Raw genomic sequence first — 23,030 nt, forward strand, 5'->3', positions numbered from 1 at the left:
GCATTCAAGACCAACAAGTCCTTAGTCAAGTCCCAAGTCCCTAAACTTTGAGTTTCAAGTCCTAGATAAGTCATTATTTGCTTTTCACCACATGTAATGCCATTTTAACAGCAAGGTAATAATATATGCAATTTACAAAACTCCTTAATGCCTTTTAAAACTTGTATTTGTAGAACAAGTTTTTAAAACAAGTGTAACTGAACTTATTCATGAAATAAGCAGTGCTGATGTAAAGCACTGTTAACCAGTACTACAACAGAATGAATTTTGTTAAAATAGTAATTGTAAAATAGTACACAGAGTACTCTAATGTTGTATACCACGTTGCTGACCTTGGGGAAAGTTATCAAGTATTCTTAAATCAAAAGGCTCAAGTCCAAGTAAAGTCACGAGTTATTGGTGTTAAAGTCCAATTGGAATTGCAAGACATTTTTGTTTTTGTCAAGTTTAAAGTCATTTCATTGCCTGACTGGAGTCCAAGTCATGTGACTCGAGTCCACACCTCTGTTTCTTACTTGATCTTTACAGTCTGTCTTTTTGAGGTGGGCTTATGTTAAAATTTGCCAAAAACTTAAGATGTTTATATTGTGCTTGCATGGTGCATATTCCCAAAAAAATTGTGTTTGATCAAAATTAGTACACACACTGACTGTCACTAGTGTACTTAATGGGTAATTTGGAGGCGACAGGATACATGCACAATGCACTGAGCTGTAGAAAGAGGGTAAGGGGATCAATAATGGCCCAACAACAAGTTCTTACTAGATTAATGTGGCCATGTTAGTTACCACGGGGGAAGCGGAGGAGACGAACTGAAAAACCATCATGTTTGAACCAACATCAGTCATCTCAATCAGGTTACGCTTGCAGTACAGTACCATGGACAGTGCTGAGATAATTACTCAATTAACTGGTTCATTTGCTTATAGAGTATTGACTATTATCATCACCACACTGCCACACACATAGGTACACAAAGTGTATGAGTTATTACACTGGGGAAACCAATAGATGATCATCTGCTGTTGTTGAGTACAACCAAGACTACTTTTTAAACAAAAATCTAACAAGTGTATTTGGGTTCAGTGCGTGACACCTGACCATTGTCTGATTTGGCTCCTGATAACATCTCTTAACCACAAGGTGGCAATGTTGTCAAAATGATCTTAATGTGGTGTAACTGTTGCAGATTGAAAAGTGACCAGAGTAAAAGCTGCTGTTCTCAAATGCATTTAATATTTCATCATGTGTCCAAAAAAACCTCACAGTACTATCACAGTAAAAATAAATACAAGTGACGTTTCTGATAAAAAACTGTAGCCCTTTTTATTTGGAAACGCGCACACAGACAAACCGATGAGAACTCATGCTACACACAGTTGCTGCTACATATTTCTTTTTTTTTAACTAGGAAAAAAACACAGCCATCTGCCCTGATTGAAGGGTTCAACACTACATCTTGGAGAGGAACATGAGCTTGTGCTCTCATCATGCCAGTGAAAAACGACCACATTCACTCCACTCAGCTGCTCATTACAGTGTCAGAAAACCATGTATTAAAAAAATTAAACACAATATCAAATTTTCACATCAGTGCAATTAAACCCTGACCAGTTGGCTCTACCAACATAAGCATGCAAGCCAATTACTCTATGAATCACTCCTATATACAACAGGTCTGCTTACTTCCAGTGCAGCCATGGTCACATACTACCTATCTAGGCCTAATCAAATGAAAAAGCAACTGTTAATCTCACAACATTACCAATTAGATACTATTCAGATACTCATATGAAAGCTTTAGTAAGGTTCCCTGTGTGTCTGTGATGCACTCATGGGGTGTTTTTGGAAGTCATTAAGCTCGGCTTCCTTATTTCTGCAGGGTATCTGAGCGCGAGTGGATTACGTCTACTGTAAGTGAGGCATTTTTAATATAAGATTGTGGTACATAGAGTCAGCCAGGACATCCCTGTGAGATTTTATTGCTCCCTAATCCAAAGCTTCTACGTCTGCTCTTATCTTGTGTCTGTCCTTTGCTTGCCTGAATGTCAGCTGCCTTGCTCTGTCTCCCTCTCTCTCTCTCTCTCTCTCTCTCTCTCTCTCTCTCACTCACACACACACACACACACACACATCCACATTGCATGTACAGGTTCTCGTTTCAGGCTCTGCAGCCTCCTGCAGGTCCCCGGTTCCCTGGATTTAATGTATTCATCAGAAACAGACACTGAGTGAGGGGAGGGAGCAGATTAAAGACCCACAGTACATCATGATAGCGACTGCAGCATTTTCTGCTGCAAGACAACCTCAAAACCCCCTACGTCTTAACAAATAGCTTTCACTGTAGGCCAAGTTTAAAACAGGGACAAGGGAAGAAAAAAAACTGCAGGCTACTTCTCAGAAAATTAAACACCATCTAATCAGAACTATACATTTTGGGATAATCACCCCAGAAGTGAAGCATTAGCCATTTTTTGCTCTGTGTTGTTCTATCTTGTCGACCATTTACCCTCAAACCAATCCATATGTGTCTGATATGAGCTGTTGACTGTACTGAATGTGACAAATTCAAAAGGAAGACTCTATGATATTGCTGCCTCTCCATTTTGAGTCTCACCAACACAGCTTCCCTCCCGTCAGGCCCATCTACAGCCACGAGACAACCCTCAGTAAGACCTGCTGCTGTGTAATTTTGGGAAGCACAGCCTCAAATGAGTAACTGTCTAGTTGATGTGAGAAAAAAAAAAACTGTGCTATGCTAGTCGTATTGGTTTTCACTCACTCTCTCTTCTACCTCCTTCCTTGCATTTACACATTTAGCAGAAGGAAGTGGTTGGATGACCATGTGTGAAAATTGAGTGTCTTTTACAGCGCAAGAGTCTAATAAACCTCATTATGAAAAAATCAGCTCAGTAATGCAGGAGGCCACAGGGTATTTTTCCAGCCATTTAGATAAAAAGTCCTTTTTCTCCACTGCCGCTCCACTCCTGAGGTGAGAGGGGTGGAGGGAGCTCTCTGGGTCACATGATGGCACAGCGATTCCTCTGTAGCGCCCCCTGCAGACGGATGGAGGTGTGGTTCTGGCGCATGCCCCGTGCCACGGCAATGCCCAGCAGCTCTTTGAAGAGCAGGACTACATGCCAGTTAAACTTGGCAGAGCACTCCACGTAACCGCACTTCCACGTCTTCTTCACCAGGACCGACACCGCTCTGCGAGGCATGAAACGCTGCCGCTGCAGATCTCTCTTGTTGCCCACCACCAGGATTGGCACCTCACTGCTGCTGCCTTCCCTGCAGGAGCATGTGAGAAGTGGACAAAAAAAATCATTTCAAAAAGCACAGTTATAATTGTGGTGATGGTCACAGTGGATGGCTGGGCGTGTGCAAGATGTCTGTGTGCAGTTTTTCCCTTCCTTCTGAGGTGTGTGGGGGCGGACTGGAGGATTAGAGCTCATGGCTCATGGGGCCTCCCACCACACACTGCAGCAACTGGTTTACAGCATTATGAAGTGTGAAAATGTATGGCAAGCCAGGGGTAGGAATAAATTAGTGACTTGAGACTTGTATGCTTAGTGTACAGTGTTAATGAAAAAAAAAATCTCAAAAGGACGTCATCAAGTCCACCCATTTCCAGTAACACCTGATTGGTGGTGGTTCGGGAATCCAATCTGACGCTCTTCTTAAAGGCCCAGTGTGTTGGATTTAGGGGGATATACTGGCAGAAATGGAATATAAAATATAATAAGTATGCTATTTTTAGTGCAGTGGTTCCCAACTGGTCCAGCAACAAGGTCCAGATTTCTCCTTAGTCATTAGTTAAAGGTCCACACAGTTTAATATATTCAGCGTCATATCTGCATTTGGCATGTCGTCGAGCTAGTTTGCTGTCTCTGTTAAGTAGCTGTCTGTTAGTCACTCACTCTACAGCAGGAAATGGCACCACACAATAAAAGCTCTATGCTGGAAATTAACTGCACTTAAAAATAAGAGTGTATTTTTCACAAATCCTGACACGTTTGCAAAACAATTGCAGTCCATTCAGAATGGATCCGAGACCCACTTTTGGACCAAGACCCACCAAAAAACCACTGCTTTAATCAATCAACTTTATTTATTTTAGTGTATTATCACCTAAAAATAAGAACTGTTGTTTCCGTTACCTTAAAATAAGGTGTTTACATCTCCATAGGAACTGGGTCCTCGTCCATGGAGTCTTCTACAGTAGCCCAGAACGGCCAAACCAAACACTGACTCTAGATAGGGCTAATTGCGTTTTTTGCATTTTCTTGCCAGCCACCGTTCTTAGCAGCCCCTCTGGTGCAGGTGCTGGACTCAGGCCCTCTCCAACAAGTGGAACAGCATTGGAAAAACACTAATTTTTAACATGAATCTGCTTTTTCAGCATTTTCACTAGTTTTGATTACCAGGTCAGTTTGTTTTGGAGAGGAAGAGACCTCTGCAGTCTATACGGCTTCTGGTAAAAACCTCCTGAACAATGAACACTGAAGGAATCTTGACCAGAAGTTCAGGGGAAGTTTCAGCTGGTTGCAATTTGCAGTCTTCACCACTATATGCCACTAAACCTTACACACTACTCCTTTAAAAATGAGACGTTTACCGAGGCAATGTTGAAAAAAAGGAGTTACTAGAGGGAATCCTGGATTAGATTGTAGTACAAACACCATGGAGGAAAGAAGGCTCATTATGCAAATCGGATTTCTTACAATGAGATTAATTTTTACTTTGATGGCTTTCCGTTTGGTTGGGTGCCAAAGTCAGCCGAGCTTTAATTATTGTTTTTTTTTTTTTGTGAAAAAATAATATTATGAAAACTATAATAGCTGGAGCTGAATTCATTATTAATTCAGGTACATTATGACACTTGAAGGAGCAGTGATGTGTGTAAGCACGTCTGCTGACTTGCTGAGCTCAATGTTAGCAGCTAAGGTATAAATTGTTAAAGCTGCTCGACAGTGTATCTCTTCCTCTTATACCGAATAAAGGTCTCTTTTTGTTACATCGCACCTCATCTTCTGACAAGGACTTGCATGCTTATGCATATTTGCACGTCTGCCTTCACAGATGGGCAGATAGCTCGACAGAGAGGAAAGACACAGAGAGAGAAGTGTACAGTACAATTTTCAAGCTCCTGAGGCGAAGTCCTAAAAGATGTAGAGTTGAAAAAACACATCGCAGTAATCATCGCATTTTTCTCCTTTTCACAGGTTGTGCTCACGTAACAGTCTTAAAAATATCTCCTCGCATATCTGCTCCAGCTTGAGTGTTTTAGTAGAATGATGGGATGTACTGTATGTGTGTGTGTGTGTGTGTTTGTGCATCTGTGTGTGGAATTTAGGGGAAACTATGCAGGAGCTATAGACCCAACACATAGCCCTCCCTAAGCTGAAAGTGTAGGTTTCATGCTGGAAGCCTAAAGAAATGGAGTCGAAAAAAAACAAGTTTATTCTGGTTTTGAGCTGATTTTGTCAGCAGAACTCTGGAGTATTTTAAGAATATATTTAAAAGTAAAATAAATAAATTCTTCATAGGTGACATATGCAGTACAGCCGTCCTATGCTATAACAGCCTCCATTATTCATAATTTCAGTTTGTATACAGTTTCTGTCTTTCCTTTCTACTCCCTCTGCAGTCTGGCCTCAGAGCTTTGTCCCATGATTACACATTTCTCCAGTTTTCCATTCACCCCTTCTTTCCCCAGCTGCTGGTGATAATGGTTTTCTGTCATGGGCCATAAAAATTCATGGTAACGCTTTTGCAGCTGCAAGAAGGTGGGGATGATCTGTGCAGTGGCAGTTTGGTCATGTACAACATAGAAGCACAAATGAGGCCACTCACTGTACTCTTTCAATATGTAAATATATGCAGTTACGCTCACAGTGAGGATGATGTGATGCTTTTTCATTGGTCTTTTTCCCCCACTAGTGTTGGGCCCTTTCTGGTTCTTTTATAGGTTCAAAGCCAGTCAGGAAACCTTTAATGTATCTCCCACTTGTTCTCAAGCTTCCCCTTCTTTTGCTGCTGTGCTCTGTCCAGTAATAGCAGAAATATGCTTAAAAATAATCTTTAAGTCGCTATGACGTCTCAAGCGGCCTCATGCAGCAATCCCAGAATCAAATGTCATTACTAAACTGTCAGGATGCATGGAGGAATGTGCTGAATTAAAAAGATATCACCACAAGCAGACTATCTGTCACTGTCACACTGTCACAAATGTGTAATTGTACGGCTTTGTGGCAGAACTGTGAAATTGCACGCTGTCTCCAGACGGATGAGGAGGTGATGTCATTAGAAATCACCAGTGAGGACTAACAAGCTGTATGTCAGTCTGTTGTTGATGTTCAGTAACAGTCTGGCCAGCTGATACCGTGCGGTGGACCTCACCTGTGCTCCACTATCTGCTGTCTGATCATCTTGACATATTCAAAGCTCTCCACACAGCAGATGTCATACACCAGGATGTAGGCGTTGGCATTGCGAACACCTCGGCAGCGCAAATCCAGCCACTCCTAAAGGACAGACACACAGAGAAAAACATAAATGTAAAAACAGTGTGACCAAGAGAATTTTAAACCATAGAGGCAAGTCAGTCAGATAGCTTAATATTTGGTGCAGATATCCCTGGTGCCCAGAGGATGAATCCTATGACACTGGTGTTCCCCTGATTTTTCCTCAATGTCCTCCATGAAATTGACATTTGTGGTTTTGAGTGAAATGTCTTGAAGTGTTGGATAGATTGCTGTGATAATTGCTACATGCCATGTCGCTGTTGGGATGAATTCTAATAACTTGGCTGACCTTCTGACTTTTCATCTAATGTCACCATCAGGTCAAAAATATAATTAATTAAAGGTCCAGTGTGCAGGATTTAGAGGGATATACTGGCAATAAAGGGGTGTAAGTATGTTTTCTTTAGTGTATTATCACCTGAAAATAAGAATTGTCATGTTTTTATTCTTTAGTCACATTTGTTTTGGAGAGGAAGAGACCTCTGTGGATAAGTCAGCTTCCAGTAAAAACTTCCTCAACATCTGGATCTTAAATTATCAGGAAAAAAAAGGTGAGCACACATTAGCAGGTACTAGCGCCTGTTTCTAACATGTTAAACAGTGTCACACAAACACTGATTTGTAACATGAAACAGCTTTATTCAGTGTTTTTACCGGTTTAGCAGATAATCAGGCTCCTGGTAATAATCTCCTGAACAATCAACATTAAAAGTGGCAACCTCCAGAGCTGAAAACTGAAGCCACTTTGAATAGCCACTTGAGGTCAATCGCCATAGGCACAAAATGCCCAACATGTTTACAGCCATATTTTTGTACATGTTTGGTATAAAAATGTTTTTGTTCTCTGAAGCTTATTTCCCCTTCATGACAACTGTACAGGGGTGAATTTCTATATAATTGACATTTCATCTGAAAGTTACGCATAATTTAGGTCATGGCCACTTTGAGTGACAGGCTGTCTGCAGATAGTCAGATCCATCCCACGCTCCTCCACAGCGCCAGCCTCTCACACAAATATGGTGTCGTCTGGCTCCAGCTGAAATGCCAAACTTGAGGCTTCAAGATGGGAGTCCATAAACCAGTGAGTGATGTCACGGTAACTATGCCCATTGTTTTTATAGCCTATAGTTGCAATCTGTAATCCTCACAGCTACCTAACACTAAACCCTCCTAAATCATACACACTCTTCCTTTAAAATAATACTTTGGTTTATGACCAAACACCTGCAAAGCTTATGATTCCCATTCCCAACTAATCATTATGAAGTAAATGTTACTTGCACAATGTAATGCCTACAGAATAAAGACACCATTGCTGTTTAGATTGGTTCACTAGCAGCTCTGTCTGCCACTGGAGACAATCTCCTGGGAAAATGAAGGCTTGACTTATGGCACAAAGGAAGTGCTTCAACCATTGTGCAACTAAAACAGGAAGAGGAAAGCGCTTTTGTTTTCTCCAGTAGCAATAATTAGCTATCACCACTTATCCAAAAATATCAGTGCAAGTTAGTTGCAGTCACGATCCCCAGTAATGGAAATAGTGGATGGTGGAACAACCAAAGTAACTGTGAAAAACTGTGTGTCCTGTGTTGTTTGAGGATAACACAAAGTGATCTGATTGTCTTTTCAACAGTGATGCCAAAAATAGTATCACATGGAAACACATAGACTTTGACCTCAACTGTACTTTTGTTTAGTGCTAATTAACAAATGTTAGCATGACAACATGTTAAACTAAGATGGTGAACATTGTAAAGCCTGTTAAACATTAAATGTAGTTTAGTTTATTTGACACAATAAGGAGCTAAATGTGAGCATGATAACATGCTGAAGTTACCATTCAGCTCAAGGCACCACTGCACCTACTTACAGCCTCACAGAACTGCTAACGTTGAATGCACAGACTTATAGAATTCAATAACTGCAGAGAGCAGCTAGCTGAATGGTGTGGCATGTGTTTCTGTAATTATTCCAAAGCACTCTGGCTCAAAGTCATAGTTCACCTGCCTGCTGCTTAGCCTCTGTGAAAAAGTGCAGTGTCAATGAAGTCGTAGAGCTTTGGAAGTCCCACAGCCTAGAACAAAGTCATAAAACACGGTGACCGCCCAGCAGTAAGCACTGCACAGTGTCCTAGCTACACATGTTCAAGGACAATGACTGTACAGCTAATAGGAGATAAGCTAATACAGAGTCCTCTGTAACGACGAGGAGAAAAAGGAACACATACTGCTGTTCAACTTTTGTTGCTGCTTGTTCTCAGCCTTGTGATGCTGTGCACACGCAGCAACACTTGTTTGATGGTAATGAGTCTCAAACTGTAATTAAAGCACATGGCACAAGTGGGCACATTTGCACCTTACTGGGGAACAGTTGCTTCAATAGATACACAGTGACCCATTCTTCTATTCATGCTGTGTCTCCCAGAGCTCTCACCAACCCACCACCACCACCCTCACCGCCTCTAACAGCATGCAATGAATATATAAGCATTTGATCTGATAAAAGAGGGGGAGGCAAATAGAGGAACTTCAGGGGGTGGGAAGAGAAGATCTGCTGAGGGAATGAGAAAACAAATGTAGCCCTGAGAAAATGTTGAAAAGATGAAGAAAGCAGCAGCGGGTCAAGGGATGAGCAGACAGGGTGTCAACATAACCTCCGGTGTGCACGCACACTGCTAATGAAGGGTCAGGAGACTGAGACTGTCAGCAACTGTGTGCAGTTTAGTGTGATTCAGTTTCATGTATCGGGCAACAGTGGATACTAAGACTGTATGACTGTATGTATACAGAAGTTAGAGGTTTTAACCATTTCACCATGGAGGAGTTTGACATTTTCGGAGAAATGTGCTTATTTTTGTTGCAGCGTTAGATAAGCGGATCAATACCACTCTCATTTCTTTACACTAAATGTGCTCTACTGCCATCAGCTTAGCATAAAGGCAAGAAACAGGGAAACAGTTAGCCTTGCTTTCTTTAAAGATAATAAATTCCATCTAACAGCATCTCTAAAGCTCCTTATGTAACGCATTATCTTGTTTGTTTAAAGGTGCAGTTGATAAGTTTTATAAAACTTAATTTTTTTCATATTTGCCAAAACAGTCACTAAGTTCACACAGAACTAAATGAGACAGATAATAGTGTGAAAGAAATCATATTCCTCTGCCTACTCCTTTTTCTTACAGAGCTTCTATGGCCTTACCACATGTGAACGAAAACAACCAATCAGAGCCAAGGAGTCGGTTGTCAATCATGTCAATCATTATTTGTGAATTGCGGACAAACTGTCAAACTAGACAGTGCCTATTTCTCCCCTCAAATGTTTTCAGAAACATATGTTGTTGAACTGTTAAGCTGTAAACTGAGAAAGTTGATCAGACCAGTGGGCGGTGCTTGTTACGCCACTCGACTATACATTCAGGGCCTCCTACCAGTTGGACGTGCCCAAACACCTCTAATGGGAGGTGCCCAGGAGGCATCATGATCAGATGCCCGAACCACTTCAACTGACCCCTTTTGACGCGAAGGAGCAGCGGCTCTACTCCAAGCTCCCTCTGGATGTCCAAGCTCCTTACCCTAACTCTAAGGCTGAGCCCAACCACCCCACGGAGGAAACTCGTTTTGGCCGCTTGTATCCATGATCTTCTGCAAACGTAAATTTCAAGTTTTGCATTCTGGCTCAGCTCCCTCTTCACCATGACTGTCCGGCGCATCACCAAACCGCCTATCCCTCTCACGCTCCATTCTACCCTCACTTTCCATTCTACCCTGAGATATTTAACCTCCTTCGCTTGGGGCCTGGTGACAGTTTCAGCAAATATGACACAAAGTATTTTCTTAAAAGTTATCAACTGTATCTTTAATGTACAATAAATATTAGCCGGAGCACAAAGAAGTAGCACAACTGAAAGCACAAAGAAATAGCTAGCCTGGCTCTGTCTTGGTCGAGTGTATTTCTTGGCCAGGTGCAGTGACATGTCGTCACTGTGAAGTTGCCAGGCAACCAGTGGAGATTCCAGGAAGTCACTTGTCTAATTTTTGGCAAGAATACAGATAAGCGGATTCCCTAAAAATGACGATCTAATCTTTTTATCTCTGCAGTAGTTAAACTCTCAACATGCATCAGTTCTATGTAGTTTTGTTTCACCTCATGACTTTGACATTGTATTTCAACCTGTTCACATTTCCAGGGCGTCAAATAATGATTCTTTGTCACACTACGCTCAATGCCAAAGGCAGCCTGATGTGTTTATGAGACACACTGGGCTTTAAGTCAACTCCAATGTAAACCCAACCATGGCAAGAGTAAATGGTGAAAGCGACTGATGTAGTATGAAAAGTAAGAAAGTCTACATAGGGTGGATGTTGAGATGAAGTGGATGTGTCAAAAAAACAGACTGTCAGCTAGGAGAGTTGGTGTCCCATGTGAAACCAACCTAAACAACCTTGCGTTTGGCTATGTCATCGAGCTAGTTTGCTGTCTCTGTCAAGTAGCTGTCTGTTAGTCACTCACTCTACAGCAGGAAATGACACTTCAAAAGTCGGAAATTCACTGTACTTAAAAGTGGGCTTTTACAAACTTGACACGTTTGTGAATCCATTTAGAACAGACCTGCGACCCACTTCTGGACCACAACCCACCAGTTGGGAACCACTAATGTTCTAAAGGGTGCCCTGTGCATCGCTATGAGATGCCAAAGGGTGTGACAAATCATCAGTTTTTGATGGCCTGGGAATCAGACAGGGTTCTATAGTGTCTGAAATCTGAGCATTTTGAGCACATATCAAAATATATTTCCATCACACAGAATTCAGACACAGATATAACTCCAGATATGTCCACTGATGAAGCAGTTTGTTTTTCATATGTTGTCAAGCTTTTCAAAGCTGTCCTGCTTGACATAGCAGATAATTTGGCTTTGTGTTCTTCTGACTGATGCACCTGCGCCTCGGGCACATGTGATTTGGCCTCTTCGGAGCTCTGTTTGTTGCATCGTGTTGCTTTGAAAACTCGATATCAAAGTGCTGATTATCAGACCTCTTTTAATTTTGATGCTTCTAATTAGCATCAAGCAAACATGACCCTCATTTGTAGCAGTGCTGGAAGTGGATGGAAGCGATTTTCCATGATGTGTTTATTATTTCTTCTACCTCCTGCAACAGCTTGAGCAACTTGAAATGGGAACGCCAGAAATGTAATTACTTTGCTCTCAAGGTTGGAGAAAATATGCTTTTCAAATCATCATACTGTACAGGCAGTCTGCACAAATAAGATAAACTGATAATTTGAGACACGGGAGGCTGAGGGAGAAGACGATGATCGGCGTAACTTCTAATGATGATAACACGAACACATCTGTGTCAGCGAGGAATAATTTGCCTTCATTCAGTTTGGATGGGGGTGTTTGTGGGTTTGCGTCGAGGTGAGTGTGAGGAAGAAACAGCCTCACGCATCAGCAGGGAGATAATGAGGCCCATCATCAGGCATGGAGACAAACATTTGGCACGAAGATCACTGCCATCAAAAGTGAAAGAGAAGGCAGAGGAAGTAAGGAGAGCACAGTGTTGTGAAAACTGGTATAAATGTGATGTTTTCTCTGTCTTGCTTCAGGTTTAATCAGTTGTCAGAGAGAGGGGAAAACATGTCACAGAGGGTATGATTTCCACTGTAATTTTTTCTTGTCACTTCTGTTGTGGAGTGTCCAATGCAATTTTTAGTTGTGTCAAGCACCTCGGACAATATTCACCTATTTTTGCCAAACAAACAAGTCATAACAAAGCATATCATCACAGCTCATCCTTTTCTGATAATTGAGGCGATTGATGAGAGATGCACAGTGGCTTCAGTTGCAGCCTCACATCCCTGTGAGGCTAAAAATAGCAGCTTGTGTTCTCATCTCATCTCTCTTTGTCATCCAAGTCCTGTTTTTAAATGTGGAGGAGGGGCTCAGTACAGCAACACTACTTCTACAAACCCAAACAAGAGGCAAAATGAAGAAATGAAGAGCTCGGAAGAGAGGATGGAGCAACATTACGCGGCCGATAAACTAAAGTAAAATGAGTTTGTGTGGGCATGTTTATTTTGTGTGTGCTTCAGGATGTGAGAGTGTGCTTGTGGGAGCGTGACTGTGAAGTGTGGTGCCACTGTCTGTATCCTCCAGTCGGTCTTCTCAACGCGGCGCACAGAAAGAGCATCTCATCCTTCGCTCCTCAAGAGCCAAACAGAACATGTTTCCCTGACAACCGCAGGCCATGGTCAGTTTTTAGCAGGCTATGACAGAGCTGCTGCGTCTCCTGATATTAGGGGAAGCAGCAACGGTAATGAGTGGTTGTGATGGATCAATACTAAAGCACAGGAGGGAGGCCAGTGTAACCTATTGGGGGAAGGGTGCTGAGCAATTAGAGAAAAGTCACCCACAGGCCACCCTGGCAGATTTGCAATTAAAATTTATTACATCCCCTCAGGATATAACTCCCATTACTCACTGGTGACCTCTGCCAGGCTACCATTAAAATCTGTAGGTTTTATTGTTCTTTTGATTAATGTACTTTGTCGGAGATGATATGGAGAGGATGGGTTGTTGCTGGTCTCTTGCGCTCACACACAGAATTACAAAATTTTACTTATGAAAACAATCGAGTACAGCTAATCTTTAGAAGCATAGCCATGAATTTTTTACTTTAAAGGGGCAGTTCAACCTAAAATTAAAAATAGATGTTTCTTCTTTTACTGTGCCTGTAGTGCTTTACCAGTCTAGATTGTGTTGGAGATATCAGATGTAGAGATGTCTGCCTTCCAGAAATCATGACCCAGTTACTCAAGATAATCCACACACCTTGTTGTGAGAAGCTTCATGTAGAAACTATCTTCTTTCTACTGAACTACACCCCCCAACCATATCACCGTGCAGAAGGAAATGTGCACAACAAAGTGTACAACAAGGTCTGTGGATTATCTTGAGTAACAAGGTCATGATTTCTGGAAAGAGACATTGCTGTTGAGTGTTTCAAATATATTTTTTTTAATTTTTTGGTGCTTTGAGCACCACAAGACGAGTGCCATCTAGTTCCATTATATTCAAGAGAGGGCAGACATCTCTATGGCCAATATCTCCAACACTCTGCAACTCACACCAAAACAATCTACACTGATAAATAGCACTACAGGTAAGAGGAAAAATATGCATTTTTGATTTTGGGGTGAACTGTCCCTTTAAAACCAGAGCTAACAAGGACATTACACAAGTTGAGACAGTTTTAACAGAATAGGTTGACATTTTGCAAAAATATGCTCATTTGCTCACTAGCTGAGACTTACAGCTAGCGGTTAACTTAGCCTCGCATAAAGACTGAAAACACTAGCCTGATTCCATTCCCTGCAGCCCAAAAAGCATTTTCCCAATAGGCCACCATTATAAAAGAGACGTCTGTAAAACTGTTGACACGACACCTTAAACTGCAAACAAGGTGAGCTATGATTCTCTCTGTTATCAATTTTTGATCCATGGAGGTTTTATATTTCTAAAACTTTCCTGGAACCGAGAAAAGTGGTTTGTGAGCCAAGTGGGAAATCATGGGCAGGACCAGTCCGAGTAACACTACTGGGGCACCCGGTGGCTCAGTGGGTAGCGCAGGTGCCCCATGTACAAAAAGTCTGTGTCTTTGCTGCAGCAGTTGCGGGTTCAATACTGTCCCCCCACCACACACACAGCATCTCATCAATAAAGTTCAATTCCATCCTGCAGCTAGCCTGGTTCCAGACCATAGACCCCACCCACTCAACTGAGTAGGCTTGCATCTCTGGTCTGGCATACTTCAATGAATTTGCGATTTATCTCGTCCAAACGATGGACGGACCAATGAACGCTGGGGGTGGGGGCGGGTCTAGCAATTAGCCAATCAGCGCCACGCTGATGTCAAGCTGTACGCCGGTGGGTAACTGGTGAGGATAGCAACAATGGCGACTGCTACAGATCCTACAGATCCTACAGACCACATTAACGATGCTAACGAGGTATTTCGCTACTACTTGCGTTAATGGAGGACCAAATTAAGGAAGCTGCTAAACTGGATTTAATGGCAGCTGGGCGTGCACGACGACGGAGACATTTTAAACGGGCAATGCTCGCTTGTTTTCGGCAACCCCGAGGCATGGATACTAATGACGTCAGATTCTGGGTGAGTCGTTGATCTCTACTGCACATTGCAGCGAATCTGCTGCACACTGCACACACACACACACACACACACACACACCATCCCATCAATAAAGGCAAAAAGCCTGAAAAAATAATCTTTTTCAGGAGACACTACTGTGCATATTCAGCAGATTGTATCATTCTGCAGAAGTAAACCTAGAAGCTAAAAACTTTTTGGCATGTGCATCAGGAGAGTAACTCCACTGGATGAGTAGCTGCCATTTTACCATCAGGTATTAAGGTATTAATAAAAATTCTGTACCACATCCCAAAACAAAAACATATGATTGGCCGTATGAAATGGAGTGCTTAAAAAAGTTGAGGCCAGCTCAACTTTGATATGTAGTCCATCACGCCCATCCACAGCAAACAGTGTTGGGCATCAGTAGCTTCATGTCACTGGCTTCCACTGAAAATGACTTGTAACCTGTTGCTGTGTCGCTTGTAAGGGGAACACAGCATTAGAGGTACTGTTAGGTAAATTCTGTTACCTGTGGACAGAGCTAGGCTACCGCTTTCTTGTCTTAATTTTAAGCTAACCTAACCAGCTTCCAGCGCAAGCCAACTTAGAAGTGCCAAAACCTGCAGTTCCTCTAATGGCCACTTGGCTCCAAATGCAAGTCTAGCCCAACTGACCCCCATGTTAAAATGCTCAGATTAACAGCAGAAAAAAAATGTCTATAGCCTAGTTTTGGTCTCTATAGCTTATTTCCTGCCTTCATGACAACTGTGCAGGGGGTGAATTGTAATTAAAGTTACACATAACTAAGAGCGTGTCCGCGTTGAATGACAGGCTGTCTGCTGACAGCGTCCTCAGCCTATGAGTTAGCAGGTAGTTAGTTGAATTGTTTCTATTCTAGGAACACAGAACTATCTCTTTACCTACAATCAGTTGTCTAATTATACCCGCCACGTGTAACAGAGGAGATCATACATTTGATTGTGTGTGTGCATGTGTGAATGTGTGTCTAATCTCACAAACTACTGGACCAATCAGCCTAATACTGTATATTGTGTGCACATGTTTAATGATCTGAAAAAAACAAAACCAAAAAAAACATTAATTCTATATATAGAATATTCTATATATAGAATATAAAAAAAACATTAATTCTATATATAGAATTAATGTTTTTTTGGGGGGGTTTTTGCCTAATTTTAGTGAATTATAATATCAAGTATACTTGATATTATAATTCACTAAAATTAGGCACAATATGAGATAGATAACGCAAATGTTTTTGTTATCTTCATCGCCATTTTAACTTTACGGGATCCAGAGGGAAAATTCCACTGGTTGCAACAACACATGCTCTGGCTGCCATAGCTGAAACACAGTTTTGTTCCACCTGCCACACAGCATCATACAACACCAGGAGAATTTTAGAAGGTAAGTGCTTGCCTGTCCATTTTTGCTGACTTGCTCCTTTTCTGTAACATTTGTGCTTCTACCATAAGTAAGTACACTGAACAAAAATATAAATGCAACACTTTTGTTTTTGCTCTCATTTTTCATGAGCTGAACTCAAAGATCTTAAACATTTTCTATACACACAAAAGACCATTTCCTCACAAATATTGTTGTCTAATCTGTGTTAGTGAGCACTTCTCCTTTGCCGAGATAATCCATCCCACCTCACAGGTGTGGCATATCAAGATGCTGATTAGACAGCATGAATATTGCACAGGTGTGCCTTAGGCTGGCCACAATAAAAGGCCACTCTGAAATGTGCAGTTTTATCACACAGCACAATGCCACAGATGTCGCAAGTTTTGAGGGAGCGTGCAATTGGCATGCTGACTGCAGGAATTTCTCTACCATAAGCCGTCTCCAAAGGCATTTCAGACAATTTGGCAGTACATCCAACCGGCCTCACAACCGCAGACCACGTGTAACCACACCAGCCCAGGACCTCCACATCCAGCATGTTCACCTCCAAGATCATCTGAGACCAGCCACCCGGACAGCTGCTGCAACAGTCAGTTTGCATAACCAAAGAATTTCTGCACAAACTGTCAGAAACCGTCTCAGGGAAGCTCATCTGCATGCTCGTCGTCCTCATCGGGGTCTCGACCTGACTGCAGTTCGTTGTCGTAACCAACTTGAGTGGGCAAATGCTCACATTCAATGGTGTCTGGCACGTTGGAGAGGTGTTCTCTTCATGGATGAATCCCGGTTTTCACTGTTCAGGGCAGATGGCAGACAGCGTATGTGGCATTGTGTGGGTGAGCGGTTTGCTGATGTCAACGTTGTGGATCGAGTGGCCCATGGTGGCGGTGGGGTTATGGTATGGGCAGGCGTATGTTATGGACAACGAACACAGGTGCATTTTATTGATGGCATTTTGAATGCACAGAGATACCGTGACGAGATCCTGAGGCCCATTGTTGTGCCATTCATCCACGACCATCACCTCATGTTGCAGCATGATAATGCATGGCCTCATGTTGCAAGGATCTGTACACAATTCCTGGAAGCTGAAAACATCCCAGTTCTTGCATGGCCAGCATACTCACCGGACATGTCACCCATTGAGCATGTTTGGGATGCTCTGGATCGTCATATACGACAGCGTGTTCCAGTTCCTGCCAATATCCAGCAACTTCGCACAGCCATTGAAGAGGAGTGGACCAACATTCCACAGGCCACAATCAACAATCTGATCAACTCTATGCGAAGGAGATGTGTTGCACTGCGTGAGGCAAATGGTGGTCACACCAGATACTGACTGGTTTTCTGACCCATACCCCCCCCCCCCCCCCCCCCCCCCAGTAAAGCAAAACTGCACATTTCAGAGTGGCCTTTTATTGTGGCCAGCCTAAGGCACACCTGTGCAATATTCATGCTGTCTAATCAGCATCTTGATATGCCACACCTGTGAGGTGGGATGGATTATCTCGGCAAAGGAGAAGTGCTCACTAACACAGATTTAGACAGATTTGTGAACAATGTTTGTGTATATAGAAAATGTTTTAGATCTTTGAGTTCAGTTCATGAAAAATGGGAGCAAAAACAAAAGTGTTGCGTTTATATTTTTGTTCAGTGTAATTAGCCTACATAGTTAAATTGTTTCTTTGTCTGTTTTTATTGTTGTAATTTCCTACTTTGTGGTGCTGCAGCCCTACAGACAAAGTTAATAACATTAAAAGTCCAGCTATGAATGACATGGATCAAAACTCCATGACTGTGGTTTAGTTATTAGATGCATTCATCCTCATAATTACATAGAGGAGATTTACACTCTACTGAGTGTCTAATTTGTATTTAGTTTCATGTTAAAAGACCAACAAAACTATGAAGCAAACACTTTGACACACATACGCCTAAACGGTTTGTACGTCTCACGCAGGCTTCACAGATACAAACATCATATTTCTGCCATGCCTGCGAGAGTCAAAATTACACAATGTGTGACATAAAAAGCAATAATTTCCACCTCGTTGTCACAGTACCAGCAGAGATAACTGAGAAAAAAATGTCCAGAAAGAGCAGAAAAAGGAGAGGGAGCATTCTGTGTGGGAGGAAGTCGTGGAGATACATTATGGCTAGAAAAAAAAAACAAAAGAAAAGAGAACAAGAAAAACCATTGCTGAATCCACTGTCAGGCTTAAATCCATCTGTCATCGCATCCTATTGACACTCTGTGACAGATGCTCTCTAAACGCAATGCTATCAGCAACAGACAGACACACGGCAAAGCAAACAAATCATTACACCATCACAGCCTCACAGTGAAATAATAGAAATCTTGCCCGTCTCCAGCATCGGAAAGGATAAAAATGGCTGTCTACAGTACGTGGTTAAAATGGGGTCACAAGTAGCCTGCCAGAACATCGCTGCTCTTCTTTCAAATATAATCTGAACTGATGAGAAATTGCCACGCTGCATAAGCATGGAGGCGTACTGACTCACTCTATTCTGCAGCTTATTCATCAGAAATTTCGGAGGACATTATAAAACCTCATTTGGTAACCCTTGCTTCGACAGCGTCCATTAAACTCTGTGCAACCTTTCTAATTGACTGCAGCGAATTCGTACTGTCTCCTCTGTTGGTCTTTTATTCCCGGCAGCTTCCCAGCGGGAAGCTGTGCTTTAATTCAATCTGCTGTATACTGCAAGTAAATTTCAATCAGCTCTCTTTGTGCTGCCCACTGCCCCTGACCCGGGTCTCTGTACACCCGTGGTAAATACAGAGCAGGGTGGCGAGACAAAAAAAGCCCCATGCCTCATCGCTGCTCTCTCTGTGAATAGAGGACGTCACCAAACAAAACAAGAAAGCGGGGCTTGAGAACAAGCAGGACATGACAGGAGCGGAGAGGAAAAAGTACAGCAGGCCTCGCAGGGTCGTTCCTCAGCAAATGAGTAACCATAAATCTGTCTGATAGAAATGTTGTGGCAGCACTCAGCTAATGGTCTTCTCTGCCTGTATACCTTCCACAAAGGGCCTGCCAAACAGACGCCTGCTCGCTGCACTGCACTCTGAAATGAGCATGAGATGTTCACACAACATGATATCAGCTGTGTGACTCAAACTTTGGGACTCACACTCCCACACGTCGACTCATGAGACTCATCCTGTCTCATTCCTGCTCGCTGCTCACCTACTAACATGTTCCCTAATGGGGGGTTAAGTACCATTTAGCAGAAGAAAGGAGAAACTTAATCAGAATGTCTTTACAGAGCGTCTCTGTGGGTATGAAACAATGAAACACCCTGCAGACCTCTTAACACTAACAAAACGTTAAATCTAGTAGAACGGTTACATGAAATTCTGCAGCAGCCTGTCAGGATGATCGCCCCGGCCTGTCGGCCCGCCTGTCAGACGTTTCTTTCCTGCATTAACACTGTGCTTTCCGAGCGGGCAACAAACCAACACTTTGACGGGCCTCTTCTCCTTGGCCTGATCTCATTTTCTCAGTGGCACCTTGTCTAGTGCAGGTAACAGCAGCTGTTCTTGGGAGGGCTACGTGTGACACAGATGGGGAGAGAGGCAGTGGCAGCAGCAGAGTCAGGTGTGGTGACCTTGGAGATTTCCGTCTTAAGAGCAGCACACACACACACACACACACACACCTCAGGTGTAGAGAGGCTGTGACAGACAGGACAGAGAGACGCACAACAAAGCCAAACTTTTTTTGTACTTTTTTGGCTGCTACAGAGAAAGGAAGGACATATCTAACAGGATATGGTCCCTTTTTTTTCAAGTCTGTCTTAAAACATCACTCACATGCTCATTACATTAAAACAGGTTTTGGCTGCTGAACGTGTTCATCCTAAAGATCTAAAAGTAGAAAATTTTATATCTATTGATGGATTTAAGAGCATCATAAAGAATATGGCGACGGAACATGTGGCTGTTTCTCTTTTTTCTGTTTTGTTGTTTATTTCAATGTGACTTCCTGGTAAAACAGAGGTAAAACAAATAAATAAATGTACATACTAGCTGTGACGACATCCTCACCTACAGTAATGTCAGTGTAAGTGATGGGGTAGAAGTTCAGCTGGAGCTAATATGAGGGCTGAGCAGTCTGAGTTAATCAAATCAAGTGAATGTTTTACAGAGTTACAACCTTTCTGGTGGCAAATTCCCTCTTTATGTTTCAGTGTTTCAGAGTTGAGCTGCAGTGCGGGGATATTTCAGACTAAAAAGACTGTAACTTTAGAAGATAGCCACTTAATAAGACTAATCACACCGCTGAGGCCTCACATTAGCTTTGGCTGAACTTTTAAATACATATTTGCACAGAACGACGACTGTGGAGTTTGTCTCTATCATTTACACAAGAAGTGCTTTCGGAGGGGATGTTTTCAAGGCCGGCATGGACAAGAGGAGCAGTTACAGTGTCTGGAAATGCTTTTACAGTAACATAGGAGAGATTATTATTATTGACAGCTATCTGTACTGAATTGTTTCTCTTAATCCCCTGTGCAAATCAGAAAGATTGAATGATGCAACATTCAGTGGGAGTGAAGCAAGCACGCACACATGAGCATTTGGGTGTTGTTTTAGACACTTAAACTTCCAGAGAGGAAAGCCTGAGAGAACTCCAATCTTTGGCACTGAAGAAGACTAGAAGTGACTACAAACCTTGGGCATGTGGAGCTACAGCATATTTATGCTATGATCCTGCAATCAAATGCGTATCCAACTAATGAGGTGTGGCATATGACCTGTGGCCACGAATAAAAGGGCAGTCTGTGCTATTTTTAAATTGGGAGTTTAACCAGGTGCTGTGGCGATGCCTGCAGCACGACCCTGCTATTAGTTTCTGTGCGTGTACGCCAGATTCAAGCCAACCTCCACCACCACCAGCACCACCAGCAGCAGGATTATACTGCTGTCAACTCATCTGAATATATCTGACACTGAAGACATGTTATGATTAATAAACAATATGCAAGCTGGCATTCCTTCCTCAGGAGGGGGGTTGAGAGAGTTTACAACGTCAAAGTGAAGCTCTCCAAGGCTTTAAGTCAGTCGGGTCTCCATAGCAACTAGTAGACTGTACGGACATCTGATAGTGATAGAGGAATAAATAAAATTGGTGTCTTTGTCTTAGAGGGACGCCACTGGCTGGGAACAGACGGGAAATTAAAGTAGAGATTGAACACATGAGATTGAGGCTGGATCACATAAGCCTGTTCTAAATCCTCCTGTAATAAAGTTCAATCTGAGTCCTCACACAGAGACATGATACCTGACTGGAGCTGGATGGGAAGGAGGAGATTGGCGGGACGTCCAAAATCTTGAGCTCATACATGTTCCCGTTCAGGATGACGGAGGGTCTGTACACATATCTGGTCCTGGTCGGCGTGTACACCTCCGAGAAATCGTTATAGATGAACTGGCGGATTATAGAAGTTTTCCCCACTCCGGGAGCACCGATGACTGCGATACTCAGCGTCTCCACCATTCCTGGAGCACGAGTTCAGCACCATGGACAGCGACAACAACAACGACAGATGTGACACAGCTGGCCGCCGCTGTTTTGACGCTGCTCTGATGGAATTCAAGCCACCGCTGCAACCTCTGTGCGTAACCAGCAGCCTCTTGATCACCTTAACCGGGTTCAGCTGGATGCAATTACACGAATCTGTGGCCGAATAAATCACCCAGCCTGTCGAGCAGAGCGAAGAAACTTTATCTCTGGGCTGAGGGCGAAAAGAAAGAAGCCATGCAGCTTGAAGGTTGTCAAAAATAAAGCTCAACCATGATCATGCGGATGGAGGGGTTTTCGCTGCCTCTGCAATCCAACACAGAGAGAGAAACTCTTGGTTTTTCAGGGGACATCCCCAGGCGACCTCTTCCCCCGAGAGGAAGCGTAAAAGTCCGTCCTTGTTGTCCCCGCATGGACATAATCTCACCCAGGCTAGACTCTGACCTTGCCCAAACGCACAGGAGTCCTCGGTGTCTTCATTGATTATCTCCTCTGCACCTCTCACTCATTTCCACCGATGCACCACCGCCGCGCTCCTCCATCACAGGAAGGACGGGCGCACAGCCTCCAGCCTCGCAAATAAGCTTCCCACGTGTTGGCAAATCGCACACAACCCCATAATCTTGTTTTTGGTCGATGACAGAGAAGATAGATTCACATCTGCGTGATTCAGGACAGAGGAGGCAATCCACACAGCCTGCAGACGTGCGTTTTCTGTAAAGGCATCTGGAGCCTATTAACGAGCGCTGTGTGTGTGTGTGTGTGTGTGTGTGTGTCTGCTGTTGGAGAGACATGAGCTGGTAAAGACGGCTCCCTCTCTCTCTTTCTCTCTCTCTCATCACTTGCTATATCCCCCTGCCCCGCTCATCCAATAGGATTATGCCGTGCGCAAGGCGTGTGAAAGCTGCGAGCTCCCATACGCTGCGAATAAACGGCAATAGAATAGGCCGCACACTATAAATCATCTCAGTGTTGGGGGTCATGGAGGAGAGGCGCAAGACTGAACATCATCTCTCTGAGGGATACGACTTATTATTGGAGAGGATCTCCGGGCAGGGCACGGGCGATGTGTCCCATCAATCACTGCGGGGTGCACATCATGGTCACAAACCCACTCGGTGACAAGTCTGTGGAATAAACATTACGCAGTTTATGGCCACCCAGATGAGCTTGTAACCTTGGACGATGCTTTTCCAATGCGACACTTTCTAATAAGACGCAGCTTATGAAGGGTTGACAACCTGTGGGAGTGCAGGGTGGTGTTTATCAAAGCTGCATCACCAACCGGGCAAAGTGGGCTACTGCCCTGCAGGGGCCCCCCAACTACTGACCCCAAGGCCCACAGATGCAGTGAGTGGGAATTGCTTTGT

At 43.1% G+C, this 23,030-nt stretch overlaps 1 protein-coding gene across 1 annotated transcript; it reads right to left on the reverse strand.

Moving 5' to 3' along the window:
- Nucleotides 1-1,300: 1,300 nt before the first annotated feature.
- On the reverse strand, nucleotides 1,301-22,511 carry rasl10a (RAS-like, family 10, member A). The gene is made up of 3 exons (XM_033619204.2): nucleotides 21,421-22,511; nucleotides 6,403-6,527; nucleotides 1,301-3,291 (listed from the first exon to the last, which is right to left on the reverse strand). Exons 1-3 carry the CDS (start codon nucleotides 21,634-21,636, stop codon nucleotides 3,021-3,023), a joined length of 612 nt encoding a protein of 203 aa, XP_033475095.1. The 5' UTR covers nucleotides 21,637-22,511; the 3' UTR covers nucleotides 1,301-3,020.
- Between the last annotated feature and the right edge of the window lie 519 nt (nucleotides 22,512-23,030).

Source organism: Epinephelus lanceolatus, chromosome 9 (genome assembly GCF_041903045.1).
Source record: "Epinephelus lanceolatus isolate andai-2023 chromosome 9, ASM4190304v1, whole genome shotgun sequence".
Taxonomy (NCBI): domain Eukaryota; kingdom Metazoa; phylum Chordata; class Actinopteri; order Perciformes; family Serranidae; genus Epinephelus; species Epinephelus lanceolatus.